The 19,639-nt window shown below is 41.7% G+C and overlaps 1 protein-coding gene across 4 annotated transcripts in view; it reads left to right on the forward strand.

The window, feature by feature from the left end:
* Positions 1-19,639, forward strand: part of LOC102879508 (nesprin-1) — a 140,148-nt gene that overhangs the window by 115,487 nt on the left and 5,022 nt on the right. For 3 of the 4 annotated variants that reach the window (XM_025049476.1, XM_025049477.1, XM_025049478.1), the window contains 10 exons: positions 288-479; positions 1,309-1,642; positions 5,099-5,241; positions 6,893-7,019; positions 7,595-7,806; positions 10,296-10,496; positions 11,794-11,922; positions 13,247-13,459; positions 14,491-14,583; positions 16,082-16,140. In XM_025049476.1, the coding sequence (XP_024905244.1) occupies positions 288-479; positions 1,309-1,642; positions 5,099-5,241; positions 6,893-7,019; positions 7,595-7,806; positions 10,296-10,496; positions 11,794-11,922; positions 13,247-13,459; positions 14,491-14,583; positions 16,082-16,140 (1,703 nt within the window). Of the gene's footprint in view, positions 1-287; positions 480-1,308; positions 1,643-3,332; positions 3,402-5,098; positions 5,242-6,892; positions 7,020-7,594; positions 7,807-10,295; positions 10,497-11,793; positions 11,923-13,246; positions 13,460-14,490; positions 14,584-16,081; positions 16,141-19,639 lie in introns of all 4 variants that reach the window. The other variant, XM_025049479.1, reaches the window with a different exon arrangement.

The following is a 19,639-nucleotide window of genomic DNA, read 5'->3' on the forward strand; positions in this document are numbered from 1 at the left end:
AAAAGAGTCATCCGAGAAGTATCTATGGCATTGTCATTTGCTTGGTATGATGTACGATCAAGAAATCTAAAAATATCAAATATATTCTTTAAAGCGCTAAATTTATTTCAGTGGCGCTGTAATGGTTATAATTGTTTTTCATCAGGGATAACCAATGCTATCAACTTTATGATGGTTTTAAATTAAGGTAAATTCGTATCCCCTATATGGCTTTTCTAAGCAGGGATCTTATCATAGTTTCGTGTCAGCGTGAGCAATAAAAATGGCCTGCGACTTGTGCTCCCTAGGCCTTCCAGCAGGAGATCGCGCTGAACCACGGTAAGATTGACCAGATAATCGCCCAGGGTGAGCAGCTGATAGAGAAGAGTGAGCCTCTGGATGCGGCGGTCATCCAGGAGGAGCTGGACGAGCTGCGGCGCTACTGCCAGGAGGTGTTCGGGCGCGTGGAGCGGTACCATAAGAAGCTGACTCGCCTGCCTGTGGGTATCATTGCTTTCTGCTGTCATGAGGTCTAAAGAGCATGACTTCTGTGGGGTTAGGTAGCGCTGTGTAGTGGGCGAGAGCCCGGAGCCTGGGGCCGGAATGCCCGGGGTCCCATCCCAGCTCGGACACCTGTTGGCTACACAACCTAGGGCAGGTTACTTTATGTCTTCTGCCTCAGTTTCCTCAGCTGTAAAATTGGTTTAATGAGACTGGTTTAATGAGAGAGAGAGAGAGAACTTAGAAGAGTGTTTGGCACTTATCCCCTATAGGAGAAAGAAGCTTCTAGAGGAAACCTGAGCAATGTGAATATTGCTCAATTGATGAGGTTTGGTTGAATTTTCTTTCTCTTCCATTTCTCTAATTGCTGCCATAATCAAATCTCATTGTAGAGATGTTATTATTAGAACATCTGGAACCTTCTATGATCAAATATATTTTGTATCTGGGATATAAGTTTAAAAAGGACAGGCTAAGGTGTATTGGCGATTGCCTTTTGTGCCATTGTGTGCCTGTCGTATGGCAGTCACAGTACTAAGTTGCCTTAATTTATATTAGCTTCTCTAATCTTACCCCAATTCTTTGAAGCAGGTTTTAATATTATTTCCATTTTACCAGTGATAAAACTGAGGCTTTGGTAGATCAATTTATAAGACATTTTTAAAAGTGGTCAGAGGGTTCTTATTGATTTGATGACGGGAGTTTAAAATGACCCCCCAGTGAGGTAGGATGAGCTTCACAGTGAGATGCGGTGGGAAGCAGAGTGAGCGGTGGTAAGGGGATCACCTGATCGCTGCGGTAACGGAGTTGGTTTGACTGCATTTCTAGCTCCCAGATGATGAGCACGACCTCTCTGACCGGGAGCTGGAGCTGGATGACTCTGCAGCTCTCTCGGACCTCCACTGGCATGACACCTCTGCGGACAGTGTGCTTTCCCCCCAGCCTTCCTCCAACCCCTCCCTCTCACTTGCCCAGCCCCTTCGGAGCGAGCGGTCAGGACGAGACACCCCTGCCAGTGTGGACTCCATCCCCCTGGAGTGGGACCATGACTATGACCTCAGTCGTGACCTGGAGTCTGCCGTGTCCAGAACTCTGCCCTCTGAGGATGAAGAGGGCCAGGAAGACAAAGATTTCTACCCCAGGGGAGCTGTTGGCTTATCAGGTAGGAAAGAGCTCTTCCTGTATGGCAGCCCGAAGGAAAATAAAAGGGAATGGATATTGTACGGGAAACACGTGAGCTCAGCAGAGTCGTCTTCGTTCCTCTCCCATTACGGGAAATCGCTCATAAGAGAACAACCAGATATTTGTGTGATCATCAAATACAACATTTGGTGTGGCCATGGGTTTGTCCCACTTAGACTTAGGTTCTTATTAGGTGACGAGCGCTTTGCTAAGTACTGGGGATACACAGTTCCTTTCCGTCTCAAAGAGTTTATCCTCTAGGTGGACAGAGACAATGGGTAAGACCTGTGTGGCGCTAGGACAGCCATGGGCACATGGCGGTACAGAAGGCCAGCCGAGGGACGGCTCACTGGAGCTTTGACAGAGGGCTTCAGAGAGGGACTCTTGAGCTGAGGCCTGAAGGGTGAGTGGGACCCAGTCAGGCCGATGCAGCAACATTCAGAGAAGGAAAGGAGAGGGCTCCCATCCCAGCTGGCCACAGCATTTCCGGTCACCTGAAATTTGTCCAGAACGACAAGGCTGTAGGTTGGGAAGCATGGAGTGAGTGGGGCAGAGGAAGTGGAAAGGCAGCCTGGTCATATAGCCACCTGTTTACGTGGAAGGAGTTTGGCTTTTATCCTGAAGGTCATGGGCAGCCGCAGCAGTGGTCCGGGGAGGGAGGTGATGTGATCAGAGGCATATTTTCAAAACACCTGTCTTGATACTATATGGAGCAGAGTGCTTTGGGAGGAAAAAAGTCCAAATGGAAATGTTTTATAATCCAGGACAGATAAGATGGTGGCCTGGACTCAGGAAGCAGCATTCTAAATATAGAGAACGGAAAGGATGTACGAAATCACCACAAGTCCCCTCCACAACTGACGATGGATGGAACTGGGGTTGAGGCAATATTCTGACTTAGGCATCTTGGTGAAAGATGTGACTTCTCTCATTTCTATTTTGTCTTTACGGTATAGCGTCATACTTAGGCATTTGGCACCTAAAGTAGCACTGTTGAATTGTGGCTGCATTGTGACTGTCAAGCACTGGAATGTGACTGTGCAAATTGAGATTTGCTGCATCAAATGCACTTACACGAATACGTGAATTTCAAAGACATAAAATAAGAATGTAAAAGATTAATCATAATCATGTTGATTACGTGTTGTGATTTGGATATATCAGTTTAGTAAGGTGAAGTATTAAAATTATTTTCATCATTTTTTATTTTTCATGTGGCTGCTAGAATCTTTAAAGTCACACACATGGCTCACGTTATTTCTAGCGGCCTGGTCCAATGCTGCCCTAGCATCTGACTGTCTGGATTGAGACCCCAGTTTTGCCACTGACCAGCTGTTGAAACTTGGATACATAACTTAATTTTTCTGGACTTCAGCTTTCTTATCGATAAAATGGGAATAACCCTCCCATGCACCCTGTAGCTTTCCTGTGAGGATAAATGAGTGCTTAAAACAGTGCCTGGCTCATAAAACACCGTCAACCAGTGCGAGCCCCTATTACGATTCGCTCAGGAAACCTTCGGTATGCATGTGCAACTTCTCCGTATGCTCAGAGCTGTCCGTCTACAATGGCTCACTTCCTCTTTTCCCCTAGGAAAGTTGTTTTCCTGCCACAAGGGAATCAGTATCCGCAGAACTTATCTGTCAACTTAGACTGTGCTCTTTTTGCAGATGTAATCATCCCCGGAAATCCCGAGGCCTATGTAAAACTCACAGAGCGTGCCATCAGAAATGCCTCTGGTAGGCACTAAAAGCCGAAGCGAGCCTCCCTTTCTCACCTGTAACAAGCCTCCCCTCTTAGCACATCTCCCGTACCTCTCTCACAGCTCTGTGGCACAAGCATGTTAAGGCAGAACCTTCCTCTCTGACTGCTGTACTAGGGGGAAAGAAATTGGAGGGGTTGATCAACACCAAGAATAAGATTTCAGTAATCAAGTGCAATGAAATAACTTCTCAACCCGTTCAATGGTAATCAGTCTCATTAAGTATAGAGCTGTGATATCCATTAACAGCAAAAAATAGGAGGTGGAAATGCTAGTTTGCAGCATTTGCTTCCTACGCCCTACTTGACTGTAGCGGCACTGACTGCATGACTCTGATGGGTCACTCATCTCCCTGTGGCTGGGGAGTCAAGTGCTGGGGTCCCTGTCCAAACCCACCAGCCTGCACGTGTGCCCTCGAGCGTGTCGCTCATCCTCCTGGTCTCAGTGGTCACATCAGATAAGGAGTGAGACCAGATGAGATGTTCAGCTCTAAAAACATGTAATTTTATTTACTGTCTTACCCCATGAAATAATTTGAAATGAAAAATATATTCCACAGTATCTTAAGACTTAGATTTTCCTTTAAGGACAGAATGATTCCTGGAATAAGAATTGAAGGAAAAAAAATGAAACCAATTTTGCTTAATGTTGCACTAGACCAACTGTATGTAGTTCAAGGTCAGCTATATGGAGGAGGGTGGAGAGAGTAGGGTTTGAATAGAATGATGTGATATTGAATTGCAGGGTTATTATTTAACACTTAAGTTTTGTAGAAAAACGAAAGAACAGGTTGCGCATTAGCATTAATGAAATGATGACTATCTGAGTGATTCTCAGTGAGAGACCTCTTCCAGGTGTATGTAGAAGACCTTCCTTCAAAAAAGAAAATTCATAAAACTTACTAATATTTGTTCTGCTTTCACCCTGTGCTAGCTTCACTCCGATGATCAATGTTCTTGTTCAGTTCAAAAGACTTCAATACACGTACACACAAATAATAAGAATTTCGCTAAAAGATATTACATCTCTGAAGGGAAAATGAGCCAGGAGTTCTAGGCTGTGAGTAAGAGCATGCCTAGATTGAAATGCTAACATCTTAGCTTTCTCCTGGTTTCGTTTCAGATTTTAAACAAAAGCAAGATGTTGCTAGTTTGGTGTTTCTGTACATATCTATCCTAAGCTAGTCTTTTCTTGTCTAACTCGAAGTCATGCTTTAAGTGAATGACACAGCCACCTGGCACTTCAGTGGCACTGTCTTCTAAGATGCAGAAGAAAAACGAGAGAGTGTATCTTTTTCTACCTGATAAGTGACTGCAGAGGGAGCATAAGAAATAATCTCCTTTTAGTTACTGGAGAGCAGAAGGCACCACCTTACGTTCTCGGAAAGGCCTTCCACGGCTCACAACTCGCAGGCTTTCGGAGGATCAGCTGCGAGAGGGAACAGACACACAGGCTGCTAGAACCCACTGCGATATCCAGTTGGCTAGGACTCTTAGTCAAACACATTCATCGCTCTGGTCATTTAAACTTCTAACCCACGAGCATGTTAAATCCGAACTTGCTTTATAATCACTCACACACATGCCATTTCTATACAGCTTTAACTGAAATAAGTAAACTTCTTGAATGTCAAGCTTGCCAAGCTTGTAAAAATTCTTATGGTTGACACTGCAGGGGATCCCAGCTCCTTAGAGTCAAAGATCCGACAACTGGACAAGGCCCTGGATGACAGCCGCTTTCAGATGCAGCAAACTGAAAACATCATCCGCAGCAAAACTCCTACAGGACCAGAGCTGGACGCCAGCTACAGAGGCTACGTGAGTATCCTGACCTTCACGATCTGGACAAGTACCTGGGAATCACAGTCATGTGACAAAGAACGATTTGTCTGGGGCATGAGGGCTTCATGAGCTCTCCAAATACCAGCTGCCCTTGAACTCATGGGTGTGGGTGTGTAACACATAGCCCTGTGAGCAGGTTACCTTTGAGTCAAACTGGACCATGCTCAGGCCCACGAACCTGCTATAATGATCAGCCTCTAAACAGAGAACTTAGTGAGATCGGTTTAACTGAAAGCAACAAAAGCTTTTCATTCCCGAAAGTGATTAGGCATTTTTCCAAATTGGGCTAATAATTTTTGGACCATGGTTATCCTTGGAGCAGCAGATTTTAGCTAATAAGTTACTAATACAGAGTTTTTTGTAGTTCTTTTCCTGTGTTTATCGATTCACTGGATGGCTTTGGGAATGCTTTTATCCTCTGTTTTTAGTATACTCATTCTGGACAAAACAATTCTAACAAGAGGGATTTGTGGAAAAGATGGCAAAAGATCGTGTACATTACCATTTCTTTTTTTTTTTTTTGAAGTTCTTAGTAAAATACGTAATGACTTTATTTGCCCTGTTCAAGCTACCGACCAAATAATTTTTCTCAGAGAATTACCTTTTCTCTTACACATATTTAAGCAAGAGAATTTGAAAATCCCTTCCATGCCTCTTATCTTTTTTTCACACCCGAAAGACTGCCTGGTAGAAGAAAAGAAAACTTAATTTTTCTAAGTCTAATGACAACTCATACCCACTGCTTCCTGAAACCAGGGAGGAGAACCGTTCCCGTACACACGCCAGTGTCCGTGAGCTCACGGTTACCGAAGGAGCCCAATCTTGAGTTTAATTCCTGTCCAATCGGGCCTATTATACTGACTTCAATTATTATGAAACCTCTTTTTTCAAAATATAACACAGTTTTCTGATGGCATGCCGACGTCACTGAGGTTATACTCAATCTCAATCAAATGTAATTAAAATCACTTACTAGCAAGGTGATTTGTTAAAATCATTGAAAGATAAAGTTTTGGTCAGAATAGCAGGAGTGCCTTGAAACGAGTTGTTCCTTTAATCTTTGAATCCTGTGCATGATATGAAACATAGAGTTGGAAGTTTCTCTTTTGATATTAGAACTTATTTCCTTAATGCCTATCGAACAGTGCTTAAATTTTTTCATCTGACAGCTGGCTTTAATATTCCTGTATGCTTTTAAGTATTTTAATTATTTAATGTAAAAAAAAAACTTCTTTGACATCTGTGCTAATGTTGTTGTTCCCACATTTCAGTTTAAGAAAGAGGGAGTGACTTGCCAAAAATTATATACTGTAATGCAGCTGAGAGTTCTGAGTTTTAAGTTCAAGCCTGTTGATTCATAAACTTAAAAGAAATTCTGAGGGCTTCTCATGCAAAACCACATATGCAAAGTATGTCTTCAAGGCATTGCTTTAGGTATATATGAAGGTGTCACATATTTAAGAAGTATGGTTTTGAACCTGACCTTCTTTTTTTGAGCAGAGTAGCACAAAGAAGATAAAGCCACTGTCCTTTTTGAGGAACTACAAAGATATGTTCCCCAGAAGCTCTTGCACTTGTGAGGATGTGAGAATTTTGTGACAGGGGCCTGTTTTCTGTGTCTACACAGATGAAACTGCTGGCTGAATGCAGCGGCAGTATCGACTCAGTGAAGAGGCTGGAGCACAAACTGAAGGAGGAAGAAGAGAATTTTCCCGGCTTTGTTAACCTGAATAGCACGGAAACCCAAACAGCTGGTGAGTGACAAGGGCTCAATTCAAGACAGAGTGAAACGGAAGATTCTGAAACACTTTCTTACACCTGAGTTGCCCCCTGCTGCTTACCTCACTCTTCACCGTTCGGTCTTAAGTACTTTTTTCCATGGTCCAGTGACTCTCCTATGCAGAAGAGGGAGGCAGAAGGCATCACGGTGGTGTTTTTCCTTGTCTCATATATTTTACTGCACCGTCTCCAGCATCACTAGTCAGGCATCTTACATGTATGCTCTCAGAGTTATATTTATTGTAGGAAGAAACCAAGAATTGGATGTTATCCTCATGCGTGCTACTGCTTATTGTTCCATAAAGCTCTTTACAGTGTTAAACCCTATATAGCTATTTTTTTTTTTACTCCATTATCATTAAAATTACAGATAGGAAAAACATAGCCATGTGATGTTGTTATGTGCAGCTGACAACCGAAATGCCCAGTGGAATTACTTTTCTTTCTGTTGCCGTTTAAAGTTAGCCACCAATGTATGTTTAAAGCATTTCCTAAGCATCATATATGGAGAAATATGCCTTCCTACTCTACGCATGTCATGTCTCGCCAGGTGTGATTGACCGATGGGAGCTCATACAGGCTCAGGCCCTGAGCAAGGAGCTGAGAATGAAACAGAACCTCCAGAAGTGGCAGCAGTTCAACTCCGACCTCAACAACATCTGGACCTGGCTCGGGGACACGGAGGAGGAACTGGAGCAGCTACAGCGCCTGGCGCTCAGCACTGACATCCCGTCCATCGAGCTGCAAATAAAAAAGCTCAAGGTAGCAGTCCTCGCCTTTCCCGAGGCAGCCAGACAGCAAGCTGCCACGTGGAACGGCTGATCAGATGAAACCAGTAGCTCTAGCTGCTCTGTGACACGGCAGCAGAGACATTTTCGACAGAATGAAACACATATGCTCTCCTTTCCCTCAGCCATCCCCAGTCAGAGTGTTTATAGAGAAGGTTTAGAAGGGCAGAAAGCTGGGCCACGTTGGAGCACTAACCGCCATGGAAATAATCACGTGCAATTTAATGGACTGGTGTTTAAAAAATAACCAGTTAAAATTTCGTGAACCATCCAGGTACATCCGGGGCCTATTTAACCTCTTTTAAGAGAAATAGAGATATGATCACATTCTCACAAATCTGTATCTAGAGCTGGGCAGGAATCCTCTCTAAAACTTTTATCTTGCGAGTTCGTGGAAAGCTAATGAAAGCATTTAACATTCTGCAGAACTTCTGATATAGATTATTGTATTGGCAGTAGCCATTTTCAGTAATGAATAAGATGAAACAACTGTGGAATCAGTGTGGTAAAACACCAGACATTTGCCTGTGTGGGTACGGTACATAAGATTACTTCCTTTTACTCCATCTCTGGATCTTAGAAATCCTCCTTAGCCCAGCTATTGAACTGCATTAATATGTAGAGACTTTTGTAAACATACTGTAGAGAGCACAGTTTCTTTTTAATAGCTCTTTTGCTTCTGTCTTTTTGTTTGGAGAACATGAAAACGTGCTCTTCCTAACGAAGCTATAGCCAGGCTCTCCAGGTTTAAGGATGAAGTGTGCTGCTTTTGTGTCTCTCTGGTTTCACTCGATGCTATTTATTTGGGGGTGATGTTTTGGTGGCTTGCTTTGATGCTCGTTGTTTTAAATTTTCAAACAGAGAAATGAGCCTTCCCCACAGATGCTCAGACTTCTTATAGAGAAGCCTCTGTACCAGCCCCATCAATTTCAGGATGAAGCATCAGATGGGAGATGGCAATTTACATTATCTGGACTTTAAAATGCATCTCTCTCTAGAATACTTACATTACGTTAATTCCTCTTTGGGAAAATATAAGGCAGTGTTGCATTAAAACTAGATTTTCTTAAAAGGGGATGAAGCAAATGTTGGCCGGAGTTTGAGACCTAAAGCGAGATCAGGGTGGAAAAGTAAGAAGTGGCAGTTGGCCTGTGTGACGAGAAAAGTCATCTTCTTCTGTACCCCTTCCCAATAACCCCATCTGTTTTCTGGGGATAAATCTGTGGAATAACCAAGTATCTCTCCACAATATCTCCTGATCTTATACTGTCTCTGTGGCTGAATCTACATGACAGCATATTAAGAATGTATTGAAAAATGAAAAATTAAGACAAGTTGACAACATCACAGAAATGGTGAGAAATTATAAGAAAATGTAGCCCGGGTAGATGTGATTTGCAGGCTCACTCGCCCTAATTTGATCTGGGGATGTTCAAATGGTACCTAGCTATTCAATTATTAATATGGAATCATGGGCTCAAGTTCTCGGAATTTAGTTCTAGATTTTTGGGAAATGTACAAAGTAAAAAGTCAGTTTCCTATTTTGTGTGTGTGTGTGTGTGTGTGTGTGTGTGAGAGAGAGAGAGAGAAAGAGAGAGAGACAGACAGACAGACAGACAGACAGACAGGCAGACAGAGAAGTTAAACTAAATTGGTTAGCTGATGAAATTTCCATTGCATACACTTTACCTTTACAAGAAGGTAGCCTATGACATGCAGTGTCCTCAGCCTGTGGGCCACCACCTGTACCTATGGAGTCAGAACAACTGGAGGCCAGGGCCTGGGAATCTGCTTTCTCATCAAGCTTCTCATTCCATTCTTATGCACAGACCTTTGAGTACCAGTGGTCAAGTGAAATGGGATTCTTATACTAGGAAAAGTGTATTTCCTGCTGTGCAGAACTATTGGAGCCAGGTTTTGTGTTGTTTTGTTTGTTGTGTTGAACTCCCCTGCTGGGGGTTGAGTTAATCATACTCCTTAGTTCATTGCGCAGGGTCGTAGTTACTTCCTGCAAAATTCTCTTAATTTTGTGTATTTATCTTTTTTCCCTCACTGTTTTTTAATCCTCATTCCTCTAACCCATGGCAACCATTCTGAAATGTTTAATGAATGTTCTTTGTTAACATGCATTCATGAAAAAGGTAGATTTTTGTGTGTGCACATGTATTTTAAATGACATAAATGCTATTATGTTGCACATATCATTCTGCTTCTGACTCATTCACTCTACACCATATTTTACTAAGACTTATTTATGTTGTCAAGAGTACCTCTCATCCATAGCTTTTAACTACAGAATGATTCTCAGTGATACAGATCTACTGTGTCTAACCTAGCTGTCTTGTTAAGGCCAATTTTAATTAATGGATTTTATTTTGGGGGTGAAGCATTTCCAAAGGTCTTAGAATATTTTTTAATGTTTTTATTGTCGTCTTCCTTGTTTGTCCTCCTTCCTCTTTTCAGGAGCTCCAGAAAGCCGTGGACCATCGCAAAGCCATCATCCTCTCCATCAACCTGTGCAGCTCTGAGTTCACCCAGACCGGTGGTGAGGAGAGCCGGGATCTGCAGGATCGCTTGTCCCAGATGAACGCACGCTGGGACAGGGTGTGCTCATTGCTGGAGGACTGGCGGGGGCTGCTCCAGGATGCACTGATGCAGTGTCAGGTTTGTAGGGACTTGGGTAGGCCATGTTACAGTGTGAGACATTTCCGGTGTAGCTGAGTCTGTGATTTGATTTATCAAGGTCACTAGAGGGATGCAGTTACTCCTCAACGTCAATATTTGAGTGAAAGAACTTTGTGCCCCAATTTTCATTTTACTAGATCATGTACAAGTTCTAGACCCCATCTTCTATCCAGCTAACAAGAGATTATTTCCATAAGTTTATCTCAGCCCCCACATTCCTTCTTTGACTCATTCATTTATTTCATTCATTCATTCAACAGGTATTTACTAAGCACATAAGAAGACATTTCTTGAAACATCAAAGCGAACGTTACAAATATTTATTTATTTATTCATACCACAATTGATAAGTAGACACTGTCTGACAGATACTTCCCTAAGCAGCCAAGATACAGCACAGCCTCTACTTCTGTTGGGGAAGACAGACAATAAGAATGCAATTAAATGGTTAACCAAGATGTTGAGGATAAGAGTAACAGAGAAAAGCCACTTTGGGAGGGTGGTCAGGGAAGGGCTATGGATCTTTGAACTGATATTGGAAGGATGATTCTGTGAAAGAGAGAGAGAGAGCAAACGAGAAGTCCGAGATACAGGAACTTTTCCATCTTTGAGGGCAAAAAAAGGGACAAAAGTGATCATCAGAAAGTCATCAGAGAGGCAGGAAGTGGTAAGAAGGACTGGGAAGGTGATCAGGAACCAGGCCATGCAGGGCCTTGTAGGTCCTGGCCAGGAGTTTAGATTTTATATGGGCCCCAAGAGTAATCGCTCCTTGAGATCAGATTCGCAAGCTGTTGTTTCAGCTCTGCACCCACTCCTAGAACGGTGCCTTCTGCATAGGAGATCTTCAAGGACTATACGTTGAATGAATGAATGAATGAATGGCAGGATGGATGAATGAAGGGGTTATGAGATTGGATTTAGGCCTTAAGAGATGGGACGATTTGCATACATACAGGAGGAGCAAGGGGAACAGAGTTGCTTCCTTCCAAATTATACAGTAGCCCTAGAAATTTCTCTAATATTTTGTATTTTGAATCAATTTTCCTTATGTCTAAATTTTCCATGAAGTAATCAGTTTGATGCTTTTGGTAAGAATGTGACCTAAGATAATTACAACAGCACCAGTGCCTTTCTCAGAGAGACGTCGTGTATAAAATCTTAAAACCAACCTATCTTTGCCAACGGTAGCAATTGTTCAGAATGGAAATTTAAGTTGTGGGGAAAAGAAAAATATAGAATTCAAGATGATTTTATACTCTATATTTTTTTGCGCTAGGATTTTCATGAAATGAGTCATGGTTTGCTTCTTATGCTGGAGAACATTGACAGAAGGAAAAATGAAATTGTTCCTTTTGATTCTAATCTCGACACAGAGATACTTCAGGACCATCACAAACAGCTCATGGTAAGACGTGTGAACCCTGGCAGCCACTGGCATTCTGAGCAGCGACACATTTCATTTACAGAAAAAGAACATAGGTGGTAATATTTTTTTACCTTTTGAGTTAGAGTCTCTAACTTGCTCTTTCTTTACTCCTTATAGTTTCCAATTTTTGTGAAGCAAACATGTCCGTAGAAGATGATATCCACTAGCTTTAGAATCTGGTTCTAAAGCGATTGCTCTATTGTAGACATTGTAGGTGTGCTTAATCTTAATTAGCTTATTTTTATTAAAATGAGTCTTTGGCGAATTATACTTGTTGTTGATTTAAACTGTATTGGTCATATCTAAGTCCCAAAAATGTATCAGGTGGTTTGTAATAACAGGACATTAAAACCGTTAAAATAGAAAGAGAGCTTTAAGACTTCTTACGAGGAATTAAGTGTACGGAATTTAACGTTAACTTGAAAGTTAAGACAAAAAAGGAAATGTGATGAGTTAAATTTTCATTGTCGAACAAAAAGAAAACACCTGTTCTCAAGGGGCAGGAAACTTTTTCTAGCAGTGAATTCAAAAGGAAGCTTGCAGAATTTCTGAGTGGATTCTTATGCAAGGAACTTTGGACAGTGTAGCATACAGTGTACTCAAGTGATTTTATAGAAGATAAAGAAGCATATTTGAGTTCCATTAGGAGAAAATGATTTGCATTTCGTAGCTTTCTGTATTATTCAAATGTTATTTCTTAACATTTAACACTCACTCACGTAACCAACAGAATTGGTAGCTTTTAATTCAATACTGCAAAGATCTTAGAAACAGAGGAAATTGCTGTGGGACTGCATTTTCACTAGACTTTTGACCTCAGACTTTTAAGCTGTGAATGACAAATCTTCCATATATCTTTCTAAAAATCTTGAGCAGATATCAGAGTATACCTAGACATACGTGAGGTTTGCTAGATTTATGGTAATGTTTTACTTTTCTGTTTTAAAGAATACCTTACGTCTCATTTGCATAATACTTTATATTTTAAATTTTTTCACATAGATTCACTAATTTGAACTTTCCAATAATACTGTGGACCAGGCAGGAGATAGTATCCTCATTTTACCAAATGAGAAAACTGAGATCAGAAAGGGTCAGGGGCCTTGTAGAATGTTTTCTGTCAGAGGCAGGATTAGAACACAGGCCCCTAATTCCCAAATGCCATGGGCTGTGCAGCCTTCCTTACGTGAGCACAGCGTTCTGATCCTCAAGTATAATCTCCCACTCAGTTAAAGTTATGTCACCCCATACTTTCTCCAATTATAAAATATTCTTATGAAAACATGTCTTATTATGTGCATAGCAAATAAAGCGTGAGCTATTGGAATCCCAACTCAAAGTGGCCTCGCTACAAGACATGTCTTGCCAATTGTTGGTGAATGCTGAAGGCACAGACTGTTTAGAAGCCAAAGAAAAAGTCCATGTGATTGGAAATCGGCTCAAACTTCTCTTGAAGGAAGTCAGTCATCACATCAAGGAGCTGGAGAAGTCATTAGACCTGTCAAGCAGTCAGCAGGTAAGCTCTGAACAGACATCACTGTGTGGCATTTCTTACAAGATACCAAAGAAGCATCATCTTTATCCATTTTAGAAAGTCTTCGAATGTAATACTTATCAGAACAGAGTTCTACTCTCAGTCGCTGCTCTTACAAGTCCTGTCTCAGAAAAGCGACTCAAACTTTTTTAATAGGACATCATTTTTGATTCTCTTACACCCAAAAGACCTCCTGTAACTATTACTGGTGACCTTATTACCGCCACTATTGTGACATTTTATTTTACCCTGTTTCTTTAAGAAGTCACATGTTTTCAGTATCATAGCTATGGTAGATCACAACCAATGGTTACATATGACTTTCATATTCAGACACTAGAAGGTTGAATTCTCCCAACATAAACAGCAATTAATCCATAGAAAATGTCCTCTGCTCATTTATTTATTTTTTTATTATTTTTCTTAAACCTACTGCATCACGGTAGTAGTGTTGGCTTTGAGAAATGCATTTGCAGGTACAGAGATGCTTGGTAAAACTTCATTCTGTTGTGAAATCCCTTTATGAATGCACAAACACTTTGCCCTCCTATAAGAATGTGAAAGAACAATCTACTCCAAGTACCAGCAGTGCTGGAATCAATATAATTTCTCTGATGCTCAAAGGCAGGCTCCTTGAGGACTATGTTTTGTTTCTAACTCAGGTGAATTGGCTTCTCTCTGACCTGACCTGTAGCTCTAAGGCAGATTCCTTCACCTTTTCCACTTCCACACAGTCACATCCATGTCACTAAGAAATAATAAAACTACGAGTGACATAGTAATAAACCTATAGGGGTATTTTCTGAAAAGGGGACAAACTTACAAGCAAGAAATCCAGATACACTAGAAGAGTTAGGTTCTGTTCTTCTTGTGGTTGTCTGATTCTATTTTCCCCAAGGAAAGGTTTGATTTTTATGGGGGATGCAGGTGGGCGGGGGGGAACACATAGCGTGTTACAGAACCATCATGGCTCGGGAACACGGAGTTGCCAAAAGAATCTCTTCTCCATGTAGGATTTGTCTTCCTGGGCTTCTGCTGATGAACTGGACACCTCAGAATCTGTGAGTCCTACGTCAGGAAGAAGCAGCCCAAACAGACAGAGAACGGTAACTTTCCACCAGTGTTTTTCAGTTGGCCCATGGGAGGGAACCCTGGGGAGTTCGTACCCACCACGGTCCACAGGCTCTTCCCCCGGACAAAGCAGGGACCCCCATCCAGGAGAGGTTGTCACACCCTGACTCACTGAAGCGCTGTTTCCTCAGCCCTGCCACGTGCCCTCCCCGCCAGCACTCAGAAAGGGAGTTCGTACCCACCAGGGTCCACAGGCTCTTCCCCAGACAAAGCAGGGACCCCCATCCAGGAGAGATTGTCACACCCTGACTCACTGAAGCGCTGTTTCCTTAGCCCTGCCACGTGCCCTCCCCGCCAGCACTCAGAAACGGAAAAGAGAGGTTCTGTTTTCAAAAGAATCAACATGTGGTGGGGACGCAGGGAGACAAGTTACTTTGCTCCAGGGGCCATCTCTAGAATGGTGCTCCCTTGTCCCTTTCAGTGGCTCCTCCCTTCAAACCACCAGCACCACGGTCCACCTAACAAAACAGGCTCCACTTAAAACGGTGCCTCAGCCAGAGGTGGACAGAACTGTGTGCATCTCATGAGGCCATTTGTAAGGTGAGTGGAGGTTCTCAAGCCAAGAAGCTCCTGAGTGGCCCTGAAGGTTTTCCGTGACCGTGCTGTCCCCCACAAATGGCAACAACTTAAGGAGACTCACCCACAGGCCTGCCGGGGGTGTCCATCTTACCAGCACACAAGACAAATTTGGCCCCTGCTACACTCTATACCTTAATTTCTCTGTGTAATTAGAAGCTTGTTTTTTGTTATTTTTTTTGTCCAGCTTTATGATTATATTCATTTTTATTATCATTCTGTTTTCCTTAGTTTTTAGAAGTACTGATTTCATTTGTATTTTTTGTGTGTGTGATAAACACTTAAGTTCTATGCTGATAAATGTTATGACCTTTTTTAGGATTTTTTTTTTACTACATTCACTAGTTTCCTATAGATCCTAGTTTAAGAATGTGAAGGAATACTGGCTTTTTGAGTCAAATTTTAGCCTTTAATTAACGTGAGCATTTAATGTTTTGGGTCTTCGTGACTCTACAAAGAACAATTTCATATTATCGTTGTTAATTTATATTTATCAAAAATTTTAGTATTGTTTCAGTGTTCCAGAAGATGAAAAAAATACGATGTGGCATGGTATATTATTGAACTTTATTTCTATCGTGAGTAAATATACAGAGATTCTTGGCTAATATGGAGTCACTTGTGTTTCTACCGTGAAAAGTGGGGGGAAATCCACCCACTGGAGTGTGGACTCCTGAACCACAACTTATGTGTCTTCAATGACTAGTAACATGGCTGTCAATTTATTTTACTTCTTCTACCAAAGAAAAGCCAGTTTCCTTAATTCATGGGTACTGATCGACTCGTTTGATTTGTTTTTCCTTTGCCGCACTTTTTAGTTTAATTTTCATCAGTAGCTTGTCTTTATTTGCCTGGACTGAACATTCTTCTTTCTTTACCCCTGTTCATTGCAAACAGCCACGAGGCAAATGTAGTCTCTCACAGCCTGGACCCTCTGTCAACAGTCCACATAGCAGGTACCTTATTCTCCTGGTTTCCACACTGCTCTAGAACTCCAAGAGGATGATGAAAATGGTCCATGATTGCGGTAGGCCTATCTTGGGTCTGCCTTGGGGTAGTTGAGAAATTACTCATTTCATGCTCACGGTTTCCTAATAAATTGGAAGAGACTCTTTGAAGTGGAAAGTATAAGTAAATCTCAGAGCTTAAAATATTTGGACCCCTCCAAACTTTTGTTTCATGGTACGTAGACCATTTGGTACTTAGGATCAAACGCTATTCTGTGTGCACACAGGATTCAATACAACTGATGGCATAGTCGCTATTTGAGTCATGGCAGACTTTTATCATCCTCTTTACTTCTAGATTTTACAATAAGACAGGTAATCAATCAGTGAATTATTTTACCATTCCCAGAACCCACAAATCTGAATAAAATATACTAACATCCCCAGCTTTTTATTTTATTTTCATGTTTTATCCAGATCGTGGGTTTGGGATTCTCAAAATGGCAAGTCCTAATTTGGTATTATTTAAAATTGATAAGCACCTTCACTCTTCTGCTTGCCCTGAAATTCCTCTTCAGCCAGCACACTCAGTCAGTCACCTTCCTAACACCTGACAAGCTCTTTCACTGTGGAATGAGAGCGGCCAGTGCCCCTCCCCGGCACATCCAGAGAGCCTCCTCGCCACTGCCACTCTGTGCTGCTCGCCTGGCTTCCGACGGTCCCTCGTTTCTGTAGTTAGCGGTGCTTTGCCTTCGTTGTTGGTGTGCTGTCTGTGCTTCCCTGCCCCTCCTCTAATCAGATCCTGTGTCCCCCAGACAACTCTCTAAAAATGAACAGACTGTCCTTGGAGCCGATTTTTCATACCAATCCCAAGTAGCTCACTGTTGAAGCAGTCTGCCCCTCCCGAAGCTTATCACCACGGAATTGGAATCTAGTTCCTGGAAGGAGGGTGGGGGCGAGGAAGTATAGAACCAACTATAAACCGCCCCTGAGTAATAGACTTTTCCAGCTATGGGCTAAAGGGACTGGCTGTTTCCTTTGGTCATTCCCAATCAGCTGAAGTAATGTAGAATGTATTTTGATGTACTTTCTGGTTTTAAACATCCCGTTAGTATGTTTTTTGTTTTTTGTTTTTTCTTTCCCTTTGATTTGGTTTGAAGACAATTTTGTGGGGTTTTTTTGGTTTTTTTTGTTTTTTGTTTTTTGTTTTTTTTGGTCCATAACAAAATATCAATAATGAAATATGAATGAAAAAAAAAACTCACAGGGAGTTTTGAAGATAAGATGGGGTCCATAACAAATATCAATAATGAAATATGAATGAAAAAAAACTCACAGGGAGTTTTGAAGATAAGATGGACTTCTACAGGTGCTCTGATGTTTTCTTGGCCCTTGTAAGAAAAAACAATTGTACTATAGACAAATCATTGTCTCATATGGTTCATCTTCTCCCCACAAATTACCGATGTCCCATGAGCTGACATGGGGAATATCCCTACTATATTCCTTTTAGGATAACCAGAGATCAACTCTTTGGTTGGCATAAATGATGGCAATGAGAAGAGGGAAAGCTCTTATGTTATGATGTCATGCCAGTAACAAACACCCTCGACTTCCCAAATATTGCATCGATCTGCTCTCTTAACTCTTCCAGACAGCCACTCGGGTTTTCTGAGAATGTCAAAGACATTGTTTCTTAGGGCAGCGAGTGCTTCGACATGTCTCCTAACAGGGCTTTGCGGCTGGGACAGCCACATTCTCACTCCGACATTCACAAGGCGCCTTTCAGCTCTGCTCTGCACTGTTTATTAACATCTTTCTGAGCACACAGAACAATGTTCACTTTGCTATTTAGAGGGCCTGGAATCCAAACGATCTTTGCCTGAATGGCAGACTTCATCAAACACCTTGGCAGACGGGTTGTGGTTGAACATTCTTGGGCTTCTTGGTTCCTTGGCATCTGTGTTTGGGGTGCATCCAACCCTGACAATGAGATGCAGAGTCTTCTGGGAAAGAATTAACTTCACTCACAACCCAGGCTGTCACGGTGTTCCTTTACACTGAGACTTGAGAGTAACTTGTGTTTGATCTTGCACTGGTCCAGCAAATTTGAAAGGTTATTGCAGAAACACAAACAGTTTAGAATGTTGACCCCCGTGATCTGCAATGGGAAAATATTAGACACGTATTCATTCTGAAAGAGGAAAGAAGCCGAATTCGAAGAAACTGGGTTTTAGTTGTAAGGAGGGATTTGTATATTCTTTTTGTTAAAGTCAGATATTAATAATATCAGTTGCTTGCTTACTATGTATGTTTCAGTTTGATTTTATGGTCATTGTTCTAGGTCTTCTTACATAATATTCTATGCCTACATATGAATTGATGCCACTCTGTTAGGGACCTAGGCCTATGAAATCAATATAATATGGTCCCTGCCATTAAAAAACTTAGAATGTGTCAGAATCTAGAGATTCCCTAAATCAATTACAAGAAGCTCCCCAACATTCCTTAAAATTATAAACATTTGAAAAGTGTCTGTGCATACATTCATAAAACTTCATACTCTTTGAGATTAAATATATTTAAGAAGTACACTTTTTGAAGCAAAGTTTTTGATGGTCCGTCTGGTACGTTTTTTCTACCTTTGACTTAAAATTCTCTAACCTGATCATCAATAACTCTTCAAAACTGTAGATTAGTTGAAGTTGACCAATGGGAAGATTTTACTCTAATTTCCAGCAAGGCAAAGGAATAACCGTCCTGTAGTCTGGAGAGAGTGAATCGATGACTTCATTCCAAAGCTTAGACTTGTGAAATGCAGAATTTCCCGAGGCACCTTTAGTCTCTGGCACCTTCTACACAGAGAACCAAGATGGAATGAGAAGTGGCAAATGACTGGCTGAAACATTGAAAGGCAGTGGGGAGAAACAACACCTCATTTTAAAATGTGTTCATGGTAGCCAAATATAGTTAGGCAAGGGCAGTGGGTTCTTTGCATATACAGCACAACTTCATGAGATACTATTCATGAGATACTATTCAGTTTCTCTTGAATTTGTTTTTCAAGTCTTTTTCCTCTAGACTCCACCCTGGGGATCTGTTTATTCAAAGTATCCATAGACCCTCAGCCTAAAGCAGTCTTGCCTCTAGGACAGGCCAGCCTAGGGCTGAGGACAGCAGTAGGATAAGGCTCCAATGTGTTTCTTTTATAATATTTGAGGTCCACGTGCCCAGTGTTTCTGGAGAACTAGGCAGGCACATTGGAAAATGTATCACATCTTCGAAAGCACTGTTGCTAAATCAAGAAGAGCTCCCTGGGAGAAAAAGCTAAATCAAGCCAACCCCTTAAGGCATGAGTCAGCACACCCTTACTTTAGTAATTCAGATAATAAGAAGTAGTTGACATTTATGCTAAGCATTTAACACTCACAACATCTCCATGACATGGCTATATCCTCCATTTTACAGACATGGACACTGGGGATTAGCAATATGAGATTTGGATTTG

This window comes from Pteropus alecto, unplaced genomic scaffold (genome assembly GCF_000325575.1).
Source record: "Pteropus alecto unplaced genomic scaffold, ASM32557v1 scaffold176, whole genome shotgun sequence".
In the NCBI taxonomy this organism is placed as follows: domain Eukaryota; kingdom Metazoa; phylum Chordata; class Mammalia; order Chiroptera; family Pteropodidae; genus Pteropus; species Pteropus alecto.